This window comes from Raphanus sativus, chromosome 1, assembly GCF_000801105.2.
Source record: "Raphanus sativus cultivar WK10039 chromosome 1, ASM80110v3, whole genome shotgun sequence".
In the NCBI taxonomy this organism is placed as follows: Eukaryota; Viridiplantae; Streptophyta; class Magnoliopsida; order Brassicales; family Brassicaceae; genus Raphanus; species Raphanus sativus.
Genome location: NC_079511.1, coordinates 18,304,892 through 18,317,855, shown reverse-complemented (window position 1 = coordinate 18,317,855; position 12,964 = coordinate 18,304,892). Strand labels below are relative to the sequence as shown.

The 12,964-nt window shown below is 39.8% G+C and overlaps 4 protein-coding genes across 4 annotated transcripts; 2 read left to right on the top strand and 2 right to left on the bottom strand.

Moving 5' to 3' along the window:
* The first annotated feature begins 2,669 nt into the window (after nt 1-2,669).
* On the top strand, nt 2,670-5,805 carry LOC108831784 (uncharacterized). The gene is made up of 6 exons (XM_056990175.1): nt 2,670-3,144; nt 3,229-3,441; nt 3,533-3,625; nt 3,757-4,065; nt 4,158-4,457; nt 4,982-5,805. Exons 1-6 carry the CDS (start codon nt 2,706-2,708, stop codon nt 5,803-5,805), a joined length of 2,178 nt encoding a protein of 725 aa, XP_056846155.1. The 5' UTR covers nt 2,670-2,705.
* Nucleotides 5,409-6,969, top strand: LOC130496285 (uncharacterized). The gene is made up of 3 exons (XM_056988263.1): nt 5,409-5,835; nt 5,951-6,760; nt 6,850-6,969. The coding sequence occupies exons 2-3, from the start codon at nt 6,068-6,070 to the stop codon at nt 6,928-6,930; spliced, it is 774 nt and encodes a 257-aa protein (XP_056844243.1). The 5' UTR covers nt 5,409-5,835; nt 5,951-6,067; the 3' UTR covers nt 6,931-6,969.
* Nucleotides 6,970-8,066: 1,097 nt separating this feature from the next.
* LOC108831783 (uncharacterized) lies at nt 8,067-8,592 on the bottom strand. The gene is made up of 2 exons (XM_018605298.1): nt 8,449-8,592; nt 8,067-8,348 (listed from the first exon to the last, which is right to left on the bottom strand). The coding sequence occupies exons 1-2, from the start codon at nt 8,590-8,592 to the stop codon at nt 8,067-8,069; spliced, it is 426 nt and encodes a 141-aa protein (XP_018460800.1).
* A 380-nt stretch (nt 8,593-8,972) lies between these two features.
* LOC108831782 (uncharacterized) lies at nt 8,973-12,209 on the bottom strand. The gene is made up of 7 exons (XM_056990170.1): nt 11,346-12,209; nt 10,509-11,162; nt 10,265-10,417; nt 9,871-10,223; nt 9,673-9,754; nt 9,502-9,587; nt 8,973-9,450 (listed from the first exon to the last, which is right to left on the bottom strand). The coding sequence occupies exons 1-7, from the start codon at nt 12,207-12,209 to the stop codon at nt 8,973-8,975; spliced, it is 2,670 nt and encodes an 889-aa protein (XP_056846150.1).
* Between the last annotated feature and the right edge of the window lie 755 nt (nt 12,210-12,964).

Sequence of the window (12,964 nt, the reverse complement as noted above, 5' to 3'; positions counted from 1 at the left end):
TCTTTAAAATTATACAGTTTTTAAAATGTAATTTTCTAATCTCAATATTATTAGTTATTTTTAATATCCATAAATTTTAGAAATATTATTTCGTTTTATGTTTTGATAATTAAATACCTTAAAAAGTGTCTCTTAAATTTACATAATTTATATATATATATTTTAACCAAAAGATACATATAAAGGAATATTTTCAAAATTGTACTTTTAAATATATACATATATTACTAAATATACATTTGATAAAAAATATTTAATTAATATTGAATATTTACAAATGATTAAATTAACATGTGTATTGTAAGAAAATAAGAAAATCAAAAATTAACGAAACTTTCATTTTAAAATAAAATGTAAATTTTCAAAATCTTTTATTTTTGCCTATGGTGCAGGAGAATACCTATTTAGATTTTGAGTCCTGTAGGTGCGCAGATTTATTTTTCATTTTATATGTTTATAATATTTGAGAATGCCATCAAATTGATGAGCGGATTTATTTTTCATTTTATATGTTTATAATATTTGAGAATACTATCAAATTGATTATTTGTGTTCCTATTCTAGGTTCAATTATCATTCAGTTTTTGAGATTTGTGTGTCTCTTTTAATGTTTTAGTTTTTTAATTTATGAGAATTTTCTATTTTAACCACATGCGGGGTTTTATTTATTTTATTTTAATAAATTAAACATGAATTATAAATATTAGGATTTTAAGTATACTTTTAGGTTTTATGAAATTTAAAGATGGTCATTTTGATTTGAAATCTGTATATAAATTTATATATTAATTTTTGGACTTTTTAAAAGAAATACATGTGTTAGCGATTTGTGTGGTATATTTTAATAAGATAGATACATTAATCTAATATGGCATAATATTATGTAGATAAAAATAATTTCAAAATTTTATATTTGACAATTATATTATATATATTATTAAAAACTATAATATTTGTTGTTATATAAATTAGTTTAAATTATGTACAATTATTTGTTGCAAATTAGGTAGTTTGTAAATGCTTATATGTTATCAAACTATAATAATACATACTATATTTTAACTAATATTGGTTTATATAGTTAATATTTAAAATGTGTATTTCATTATAACCAGAAGTATAAAAAATAAATTAGACAGAAACTCTTCAAAAATAATATAGTTTTGCATTTGACCTGCACTTTAAAAACACAAATATTTAATAAATAATTAACATAATCTTTCATTTTCAAAATATATAGTATTTGATTTTTTTACGTATTTTAATTTAGGATTCACATTTATTTTTAGTTTCGAGTATTTAAATTTAAAATGAGAAATAATTTCTACATGTAAATAAAACTTATATAAATACAACTTATGAAAATTAAATTATTATAACCCACCAATTTAACTTCGTTTGCATTATCTATAGATTTTATTGTTCGGAATACAAAGAAATTTTAATATTATAATTTACTCAAAATATCAAATATGTTTTCAATCTGGATTTTAAGTAATATCAGTTTATCTGTTACAATCAGAACTTCTAAATATATTTTTAAAGACTACAACAAATATTATATGAATCCATTAAAATATATATTTTTGGATTATAGTTAAATGATTATTTTGAATAAAATATCAGTGAATATGTTCTGACTATTGAATATGTTTTATCATTATTTATGGCTTTCAGAGTGGAAATGATAATATATTATAATACAATGGTTTACGTGATAATTAAAATATTAAAATAGGTATGTAAATTTAATTTATACAAATTTTGGTGAGTTAGATGAAAATATAAATTTATTAAATTCTTCGAACTTTGTTGGCAATCTTTGCAGGTTTTTAATGATAATAATTGTGCAAAAATTGTAACTATTTGATATCTCTAAAATATAGGTGAATAGGTATATGTTTTCTTTTTGTCAAACAGATGAATGGGTATATGTTAATAACGTGTTGTAAATTGAGAAGGGAAAAAGAGGGGAATTAGTGTGTATTACTACATGAGTAATTAGTCATTTATATAGGATTATAATAGAGCCATTTGCACCATAAATATAGAAAGATGATGAAATTTGCACGGATGGAAAACCGTCTGGCCCAAACGCAAAGCCCAGCTTCTGATGGAGAGAAAAGACGACAATGACCCTATAGCTTCTTCTCTTACGTAGCAAGGCGAAAAAAGTAGAGCAATTATGACATGCATGTAATGATTACGAAATCTATATATATCATGGACCGTAAGTAATTATCTAGGTTTAATCTAAAAATAGCCATAAAAACTGACCATACATATTGTCTAGAAAAGATGAACCTTTTCGACTGTTTACCACGGGTAACAAATCTATATGCATGTTGTGCAAACTGTAACGCCGTGCGTATATGTTTTCCTCTATATAACAACAGTTGGTCTGTTGTTAAAAACACACTCCATAACTATCACTTTCTTATAGAATCGTATTTAATGGCTATTTAAGGTTTCCTTCATCATTTCCAGTTCTTGAATATAATCAGGTTAGTTACTTCTGTCATTTATGTCGTAGTTTCACATGTTTCATGCGATGGTTTTTGCATTGATGATGGAAGCATGTCAGTCTGGAACATAACTATATCTTAGAAAACATTATTAATCTGAAAAAAATCTTTTTGCATGACGTCTTTCTCTTTTGTTTTTGGATTACATAATGATTTCATGTGAAAAAAAAAACTTTTCAGATGGGGAAGCTAGTGAGGCTTTGGCGTGGTGAGTGGCTCAAGGAAGAAAACGGCGCTTGGAATTTTCATGCTGATCCTACTGACTTTGGGTTCGGGGCGATGATAAGAGACGATGAAAGTTACGAGTCTTTACTGAACGTGGCGAGGATGAGGTACGTCGTTGGACAAGGGACTCTGGTTGTGCTGTCTTACCAGTTTCCGTCATGGATTCTCGGTCCACTTGGGAGGCGGTCTGTGCCGATTAGCATCACAACAACCGCTGACATACCAGTCATGCTAAGTGTAAGGGAGTGGTTCACCAAGCTCGTGCTCGTCGTGACCATAGGGGCTGAAAGCGTCGCTAGATACCATTACAACCGGAGAGACAACTTCGTCGTCGGCCGGAAGCGGTATGTTGTTGACGGAACTCAAGACGAGTATGCAAGAAGGGAGTTTCAAAGTAAATGTATGGATGTTTATGTTGTTATACTTTCGTTTTGTTGTTGGTATAAATGGCTCTTTCTATTTTTTTTTTCTTTTTCAGGGCTCGTTGTTGGTAGAAGGAAGACATGCAGCAGATCCGTCTTGGAGGATATTTTTAACGAGCATGAGATGATGGTTCTGCATAGGGTTGATCTTGAGATGGACCTAGCCGACAGACTTCAAGAAGAAGCTGACCGCCGCTACGAAGCTATTGCACGTGAAGTGATATTGGTGGAAGACGACGACGATGAAAACATGGCTGATGCGCAGACAGGTCTGGTTAATTTTCTATATAACCGGTTAAACGTTGAAATGGTTGTGCATGTTTCTGATTATTCTGTTAATTGTGTTTTCGGGTTACAAAGGTGGGGAGAATGATCCTGTGGCCATCACGGATCCTACGCAGTTGCCCCTGACGCAGCCGAGCACTGACCCAGCTGAGCCACAAGCAAATATTGGTAAAGTTCTCTTGAATTTTTTCCCTTATTTGTATTGTTCGATGCATGTAACTGTATGTTATTATCCGGCTATTACTAAAGTTGCGTGTACTTGTTTTGTATTAAACGGTTAATTTTTATGTTCTCATCAGGAGCGCTGCCGTTGACGCAACTAGCTCCAGCCCTCCCGAAAATTACTCAAACTGAGGGCAGAATCTTCAGGCGAAGTACTATGGAGACAGCGATGGATTTTTGGGAGGGTCTCATGGGTGAAGACCTAGTTCTCCCCGATGGAGTGGAGCCAGATCGGGCCGTAGTCGAAGGTGAAGGACGCGAAGAGGAGACAATAAGACTCGTGGATGATGGACTAGTTGGCGCAGCTCAGAAAGAAGATGATTCTTCCTCCACTGGCTCGTGTGTGGGTTTGGTTGTGGAGGTCACTCCGCCTGTATCTGTGCCGCGTGAACCAGACCAGGCAGTTATCACCATCCCTGCAGCTTCTCCGGAACCGGCTAACGAGTTGCTCGCAGCGTTTGAGAAGTTTTTGGGTAAGATGGGACAATATGTTTTCTACATTTATGTTATAACGATTGCAAGGTTATCCAAACAAAGATTAATACGGCCTCCGGTTTGCATGCAGCATCTAATCGTGGATCTAGCAGCCAAGTGCCTGCGCCCGTTGTGGCGTCTGGGAGTGGAATTTCAGTTGGACAAAAAAGTCAGGACCAAACTACTGTGGTCGTGACAACAGAGCTCGGCCTAACCATTGACTGCGGTGGTGTGGCGGATCCCGGCCCCCAGGATGTGGCAACTAAGAAACCAAACTCATCGTCTGATGAAAGTGGAGATGATGGTGGGTTTAAATAAGTTTGTCATTGGCTTCTACTGCGATATCGGTTATCTAAAATACTAATCGGCTAAGTTTCTAATTAACCGGACTGTTACATTTTCCCTGTGTTATATTAACCGGCTAAACAGTTGTATTGCGGCTAATTATTAGGATAACGGTTAAGTTGGATGTTTTCAGTAAAAAAACGGAAGTGTGTTTTCTCATGTACCGTTTATCCGGCTTTATAAAATTATTTACGGTTATGTGTTTCTGGTTAATCTATGTTTGTATGTTCCATTCGTCGGTTACGTAAAGTGTGTGTTTGGGTTTTATGATGCATTGTGTTATTTAGCTGGTTATTCTGTCACTTGTATCATCTATTCCAGTCGCTCTTGTTGACTAAGTATTTGTGAGAAAATATACGGTTAATTGATTTTGTTGCTTTTAGGACGAGCCATTTCATGTCTTTAAGATAATCTGCGCTTTTACTATACATGCTGCTATATTAATGACTAAAATATTTATAAAATGGTTGTGCATGTGTGCAGGCTATGTGGGATCAGGTGATAAAGACCTTTTCGTTGGAAAGACTTTTGAGAATCGAGATGCATTCAAGCATCACATGGCTTTGTATGCTATCAAAAACAAGTTCGTCTATCGTTGTGCGAAATCATCACCTTCGGTTATGGTGCTCGAATGTGTTGGTCTGACATGCACTTGGCGAGTTTATGCAGTGCTGGTCAAGGGTTCCAATATGTACGAGGTCCGTAAGATCGGTGGTGAGCATTGTTGTAGTGTTGATGAGCGAGCTGGGTACCAAAGACAGGCGACATCAAGCGTCATTGGAGGGTTGTTAAGGCAACAGTTCAGTGGAACAGGTGCGGGTCCGCGCCCCGGTGATATCAGACAGGTTATGAGGGGGGATCATGCTGTTAACATCTCTTATTGGAAAGCTTGGCGTTCACGCGAGCTGGCGGTGGACATAGCCAAGGGATCGTGTGGTGCTTCGTACAAGAGCCTTCCCAACTATTTACAAAGGCTGGTTGAGGCTAATCCAGGGACCATTACCCAGTTACATACAGAATACGTGGAAGAGTTGGGGTACCGCTTCAAGTATATGTTCGTTGCTTTGGGGGCGTGCGTGAAGGGTTTTCAATATATGCGGAAGGTTGTGGTCGTGGATGGCACACATCTGAGAGGGAAGTACGCGGGTTGTCTCTTGACTGCTTCTGCGCAAGATGGGAACTATCAGATCTTTCCCCTAGCTTTTGCTATAGTCGATGGGGAAAATGATAAGTCGTGGGAGTGGTTTTTTCATAAGTTATCGTCGTTCGTGCCTGACAATGACAGTGTGGTGTTCGTTTCAGACTGACATGCCTCGATTTACCAAGGATTGAGCAAGGTATGATGTCTTTGATTGTTGTCCGACTATTTTGATAAATGTACGTCTAAGAAATGCGATACACGTACATTTCGTATTATGTCCGGTTAACTTACTGTTTGTGACGACCTTGCAGGTGTATCCACTCGCTGGGCATTGTGCCTGCATCATCCACCTAAAGAGGAACATCAAGACTCTTTTTAAAGAGCGACAACTGGGTTACCTCGTCTCTAAGGCAGCCAGAGCTTTTAGGATGGGAGAGTTTTACACAACCTTGACTGAGATTAGGTCGATCAACCAACGGTGTGCTGACTACCTCGTTGACATAGGTCTCCAGCATTGGACTAGATCCCACTTCCCAGGGGACCGCTACAACATCATGACGAGTAATCTGGCCGATTCTTGGAATTCAGTGCTTCGGGATGCAAGGGAATACCCTGTTATACCATTGCTGGAGTTCATACGAAAGAAGCTGGTTAGCTGGTTCACCTCGAGACGTGATGCTGTGAAGGACGTGGATGCGGGTTTGACACCAAAGGTTAACAGTTTACTAGCTGCGAGCTTTGAAATATGTGGCGGATACGATGTAAGGAAGCTGGATAACGATGAGTATGAGGTCCAGGATCTGAGAGGAGCATCGTTCGTAGTCAGTTTGACAGATAGGTCATGCTCGTGCTTTGAGTTTCAGAAGCTAAGTATCTCATGTTCTCATGCGATTGCAGATGCTTTGAAAGCAAATGTAAGGGTGGAGGGGCTGGTTGGCGATGTGTACACTATCGAATACCTGAAGGCAGCTTATGCTGAGCATGTTTCACCGCCTGTTGAACTGAACACCAGTAATCAGTTGGCTGATGATATAGCTGCGATTTCTCTGCATCCACCAGTTACCCGACGCCCTCCGGGTAGGCCAAGGAAGAAGAGGTTCTTCTCTCGTGGTGAAGTTAAGGTATACACTCCATATATGCTCAAAAAGAAAATTAAAAAGAAAGAAAAACATCTTGAAAACCTTACTAACACAAATGCTATTGCATGCAGATGAAGAAAACACACAGAAGGTACTGTAGCCGGTGCAAGGGGATTGGGCATAACCGTGCTACATGCAAACAAGCAATATAAAAAGTACTTGTGAGTCAAAAGGGGGGTTGCTGTATGAGGTCCAGGATCTGAGAGGAGCATCGTTCGTCGTCAGTTTGACAGATAGGTCATGCTCGTGCTTTGAGTTTCAGAAGCTAAGTATCTCATGTTCTCATGCGATTGCAGATGCTTTGAAAGCAAATGTAAGGGTGGAGGGGCTGGTTGGCGATGTGTACACTATCGAATACCTGAAGGCAGCTTATGCTGAGCATGTTTCACCGCCTGTTGAACTGAACACCAGTAATCAGTTGGCTGATGATATAGCTGCGATTTCTCTGCATCCACCAGTTACCCGACGCCCTCCGGGTAGGCCAAGGAAGAAGAGGTTCTTCTCTCGTGGTGAAGTTAAGGTATACACTCCATATATGCTCAAAAAGAAAATTAAAAAGAAAGAAAAACATCTTGAAAACCTTACTAACACAAATGCTATTGCATGCAGATGAAGAAAACACACAGAAGGTACTGTAGCCGGTGCAAGGGGATTGGGCATAACCGTGCTACATGCAAACAAGCAATATAAAAAGTACTTGTGAGTCAAAAGGGGGGTTGCTGTACGAGGGGAGTTGTATACATCGTCTGGTGGTTGCCTTGGGTTTCGATACACATGTTGGTTTGCTTTTCTGTTATGAGTACTCGGTAAAAATAAGTGTGTAAACCCTTGGTTGTGGATGTGGTGTCTGTATGAATTCGTATTGTAATCATAAATAAAGCATTCCGCCCCTGTTTTTAAATATGTGTTTAACTGCTAACTGTTGATTTGTGCAGCTAACATATTAATTATAAGGCTAAGACAAAATATATATGTCTTTTGTCCGAGAAATTATCCGAACAGTTTTATCCTCGTCGTGGATGTATTAGCCAGCTACCTAGAGGCTTACCTGGTTACGTGTGCGAATAACCAGTTATTTGGGAACTTATGTGGTCACGTGTACTAATGACCATATATCTTGTAAATCGAAAATCCGTAGACTAAGTTACTAGGAAATAGATATACTGAGACATCCAAGCATAGTTGATTGAAAAAAGGGATCTACCGAAAAGGTTGCATAAGTGGAAGCATTATATTACAAATGATAGCACATGTTTAGTTCTTGCATATGAACTAGTGAACTAAAGTTTCAAAAAAAAAGACCGAGAAATCTTCCGCTAAGGCTTGTACTTGGTTCGCTATCATCTTCATTTTGGCTGGTGGGGCTAGAGTAGACTTCGTTGGGACGGTCTTCCTCCGCACGACGATAATTCTCGATCTCTAAGCGAAGCGTGGCTACGGTGTTGTTTAGCCGTTTAATCTCTAGATTTTTCTTCCTAATTTCGTCACGAGCTTCTATCAGAGATCTTTTCGGCCATCCCTTGATTTCTTCTGCATCGTACCATTCGAAGAAGTTGCAGCCATCTTCCTCCTGCAAAAGTGGCTAGTAAAATGAGACATCACCGAAATTCTACAGCTCCGTAGATTTAAGGCGGAGTTGGAAAGAAAAGAGTGAAAAACTATACACACACCTGATATCGATCACAACCCATGAACAACCGGCCTGGGTTCTTGTCGGTCCACGACTTCTTGATCGACGTAGGACGGCCACAGTGACAACACTTGTGGGAATGAGGACGATTTGATCTGTGGGTTGTGAGTGAATGAGCTTCCATGACTTCAGTGAACTAAATCTAAAAAGCGTTGGGCTCATATATAAATGTCGATAGAAACAAGGTCTGTTGTCTAAATGTATGATATGTGGCAGTCGTTGAGAGTGTAGAAGGTTCTGATGGTAAATACAATACGGACTGAAAAATAGCCGGCTAAATCGACAGTTTGGGTATGTTTGTTAAAAGATTACAGATACCAGAAGCGTGCAAGATGTTTGCTTTACTAGACGATAAGCAAAAGTGATTGTATCCGTCCTAATAAAGTTATGACTGATATGTCAAATGAAACATGCGTTCTAATTAAGTAGCGTCACGGAATGCATGGAAAATCACATGGAAAAGAAAATCGTTTATACTACATGACCAATGAAAAACCCAAATACTCAGATTGACCCTGTGTTTTCTTCGTAGATCATCACAGCCAGCCTCTTAGCCTCTTGGTCCAGGGCCTCGGGGGTCAGATAATTGCATGCCTCTAGGCCAGCAACAGCGTGAGCTAGCATCAGAAGAGCGGTCATCACACCAGAATCCGTGGTTTTAAGGTTTTGAGGGATGGTTCTTGGCCTTTCAATGGTCAGTGCCCTTAGCTCCCTTGGACACATGTTCCTGCCGGCTTGTTTGAGTAGATAAGGGAACATCTGGGAAATTGGAGTCAGTTCTTTCGTCATAGCCGAGTCATTCCTGATGGAAGCGTTGCAGTCAAGTACAGTCAGGGTCCAGGTAGTGGAGTCCACGCAAAGGCCAGTCCAATAGTTCCTGTCGAAGTTGAATGGTAGGTAGAAACGTGAAGACTCGAAAGCTTGTGCCTCGGGGTCGCCAAGGAACTCTACAGCGTTAGGAGTGATGGAAAATTCGTCTTTCCTGATTCATTTGTTGAATCTTGAGTAGTTCTTGGAGAGTATAGATACAAACTTCGTGTTGAGGAAGCAACATCTGTTACAGGTGTTTGGCAGTTGCGAGGTGATGACCTGAGAGTGGTGCATCAGTACATCGACCATCTGCAAAAACACATTACGCACAGAAAAAAGGAATTTTAGAAGAGCAAGTGGTGCCGATGTATCAAAACACTGGTTATCCATATACCTTGGATGGGAGTGCCCTTCCCCTCCCAACAAGGTCTTGAATATCTTTGTTGGTGACTGTAATGCCATCTACTGTAATAGACCTGAGAATAACGTGTGTAATACTTATGTTAGGTTCAAGTTAGCCAACTAATTTGATCAGTGGCCGGATAAATATACATGTGTCTGGCCAAATGTATATGTGTGCCAAGAGACTTACTTTGTCGTCTTCAGAATATCGAGCAACTTGCTGAACTTCGAAAGCAAGTCTGTAGTGGTGTCTTTATTGATTGCGCCCAGTTGTGCCTCACGGAACCTATTTAGAATAAGCTTGTCGCAGTGGTACACGCCAACCAGTGACTTCGTAACTGCCTTCAGACGGGTGCTTTTCCTAATTGGTATGGTGGCGTCTGTCTGATCTGCTTCTGTGGCGTCTGTCTGATCTGCTTCTGGAACAGGCGGCGGTGCTTCGTCATCAATGTGGGTTTCCACGTCTTCTGAGGACATATGTTCGTCTTCGGACCCGACTTCTGACGGCTCACCATCCTGCGTCAGACCAAGAGAGAAGGATGGCTGAGAAGTATAAAAAATATGGCTAATAAGTATTTACTTACAGAAGATTCATCCACGTCCACGTTTTGCTCGTCATCATGGCTTTCAACATTGACGTTGTCTTCCGCCGGTGTCTTTTGGGTGATGTTTGTGTCCTCATTGATCATATCAGTGTCGCCACCGATCGCGGGTGTGGCGTTCTCAGTGCCTGGTCCCTTCATTACAGAGAGTAGGTTGATGGTTTGAACCTAAAATGAACTGCAAATGGCTCTAAATGAATAAAAAAATTCATAACATTGCGTATACCTCTGCATTAGCGTCCCCGTGAGACTCCAAGACACTCGCTACTACACGGTCTATGTATGCTGTATCATCTGCTGGTGTCATAGGGTTACACTGGCTCGTAGTTTGCTGGATATTGCAGTCGGTTGCGGGGTCAACGACAGCTGGGTTGACTTCCCCAGAGCGAGGGTGATCCTGGGTTGATAAAGATGCAATAGAATCGAGTATTGTCTTATAACTGTTCTGGAAGACAAGCAGTTGGGCTGAGTGATCGCAGATTTGTTTTTTCACAAAGTCTTGCAACTGAACAAGTGATCCCCGTAGAGCATCTACTTTGCCTTCCACCCTCACCAAATCGCCTTTGATGTGTGCTGCTACAAGTGAGGCAACGTGCTCTGCATCGCCACCCGCTTGTGTGGGGGGTTGTACCGTTTGGCAAGGGGTTTTTCTCTTCCTTTTCTTCTTTGCTAGAGCTTCAGCCTCTGCCTCCTGTCTCATACGTTCTACATCATCATTTGTCGCCCCCCCTATGAACATATTCTTTGCGAAGCTAGCGCCGTCTCTGATAAGGCTAACAATTTTATCTACGCTGACATCATCTTCGTCCTCGGAATAACACAGCTCATCTTCGTCAATGTCGAAGCCAGTGTCCGGTGGGATAATCGGAGTCACACGAACCTGCAAAATCAATCGTCAGCTCAGGGCTAAAAGGGATAAAATTATAAACGAACAACAATCTTTTTAGCCGGCTACCAATATGGTAGTATGGTTAATAGCTTTGTTATCCGGATACGTGAAATACCATAAGCATCAACCAAGTGATAAAACAGAAGAAATGTTTCATGAGTTGGAGACGCTTACATTGTCTGCAGTATCCAATGTTCTTGCGTGAGCTGGTTTTATACCATTCTTGGGTGGGGGGAATGCAATGTCGCCATCATCGTCACCCGCAGCATCCGTTGAGGAATCTTGACTGACAACTTCGGTTAGAGCTGGAACAGCTTTTGTCATGACCATCTGCAACGCCTGAACGTAGTCTTGCAGAGCGATTGTGTTCTGAGACAAAGCTACCTCATCCCTCTCTTTTATGCTACTCATGAGCATTTCGAAAGATACACGGCCCCACGGGTACGAGAAGAACTCATCAAGGTCCCTGATTTTTTCTGCGTGCTCGACTAGAATTTTGGGCACGTGGGTGGTAGGCAGTAACACACTTGCGAGTATAGCAAGACAAGCATACTTTATCCTTGTGTCACGGTCGGTGATAGTCTTGCGCTTGAGCATCCTGATAACAGATGTTGCGGTTACCTCCTTCAGCATGCCGAAAAGTGTTGTGTAGTAGGGCTGTTCAGTAATCATATTCTTCAGCTCTTTCTGCGGTTGTTTCGGGTATTTCCCACACGGAAGACCTGTGACTATGGAAAATTCTCTTAGTGAGAACCTTATTGGGTTCTCAGCAAACAGGAACCAAGCTTCGTATTTCTTGCGGACTTTCAACTGCCTCGAAAGCATGTATCGGCCTAGACGACCAGAGTATGGCGTCTTGTCGGCTAACTCTATGAACCTTCCAAACGGTGATCTTTTTAAGATCTCGATTTCGTCTGCTTCGAGTGAATCTAGTATGTGGCCAAGTGCGCCGGGTTTGTGGTATGGTGACACTCTTAATCCGACGGGTTCATGGCCAAGAGCGAAAAATCTTCTTGGTAAATCGTTGGTCTCCGACATGACTGACTACACCACAAGTCAAATCCCTAAAAAAAAAGGGGAAAACAGGAAAACATGAAGTGGATTGGAGAAAGCAATGGATAATCGATTGAGAAAAGAAACTCCGTAAGATGTATGGTAACTTACGATTGTTTCTAGATGAAAGAACGAGAACCCGTCTGGTTATGTTCGCAGAGAAGACGAGAGAGTCGTACTACGCATTGAAATTGGATTATGAAACGGGTGAAAATCGATGATTTCTATTGTGGCTGGGAACTGTTTCAGATACAAACTTGAAGATGGTTATCGAAGATGTTTCCAGAGATATAACTATCAGAGGGGGACGGGTAGAGAAGATAGAGTGGGAGAGTAATTAAAACATAAAATAATTGGGGACGGTTTCTATTGGATGCATGTAATCGGTTATTGTGTCTTCCGACAAGCTGTTTCACGCGCCATATAGAATAGAGAAATTAGTAAGATGACGATAGAGTATAGTTAGTAGTAGGGGTATAAAGGTCAATAAAAAAAACATATCATCGAAAACTTTCGTTTTCCATCCACGCAAAATAGGGGGTTATGTTTGTATATGGAATCAAATTACTCATTATAATAACTTGGGTACAAAGTCTATTTTGGAGTGGGGAACAAGTGTATCTAAAACTTTCCATATGAACATCAGCATAATATTTATAACACTTTGTAACTTTGTTGGCAATCTTTGCAGGTCTTTTATTATAACAATTGTGCAAAAATTGTAATTATTTGATATTCCT

Bases quoted from the DNA above. Each gene is read 5' to 3' on its own strand.
- LOC108831784 (XM_056990175.1), top strand. From the start codon at position 2,706: ATGGGGAAGCTAGTGAGGCTTTGGCGTGGTGAGTGGCTCAAGGAAGAA. The intron at 3,626-3,756 runs GTAAAGTTCTCT...TGTTCTCATCAG, and splicing joins TGAGCCACAAGCAAATATTG to GAGCGCTGCCGTTGACGCAA. The intron at 4,458-4,981 runs GTGGGTTTAAAT...GCATGTGTGCAG, and splicing joins TGATGAAAGTGGAGATGATG to GCTATGTGGGATCAGGTGAT.
- LOC108831782 (XM_056990170.1), bottom strand. From the start codon at position 12,209: ATGTCGGAGACCAACGATTTACCAAGAAGATTTTTCGCTCTTGGCCAT. The intron at 9,755-9,870 runs GTAAGTCTCTTG...CGTTATTCTCAG, and splicing joins GATATTCTGAAGACGACAAA to GTCTATTACAGTAGATGGCA. The intron at 9,588-9,672 runs GTATATGGATAA...GTGTTTTTGCAG, and splicing joins GAAGGGCACTCCCATCCAAG to ATGGTCGATGTACTGATGCA.
- LOC108831783 (XM_018605298.1), bottom strand. From the start codon at position 8,592: ATGGAAGCTCATTCACTCACAACCCACAGATCAAATCGTCCTCATTCC. The intron at 8,349-8,448 runs GTGTGTGTATAG...CCACTTTTGCAG, and splicing joins TGGGTTGTGATCGATATCAG to GAGGAAGATGGCTGCAACTT.
- LOC130496285 (XM_056988263.1), top strand. From the start codon at position 6,068: ATGGGAGAGTTTTACACAACCTTGACTGAGATTAGGTCGATCAACCAA. The intron at 6,761-6,849 runs GTATACACTCCA...TATTGCATGCAG, and splicing joins TCTCTCGTGGTGAAGTTAAG to ATGAAGAAAACACACAGAAG.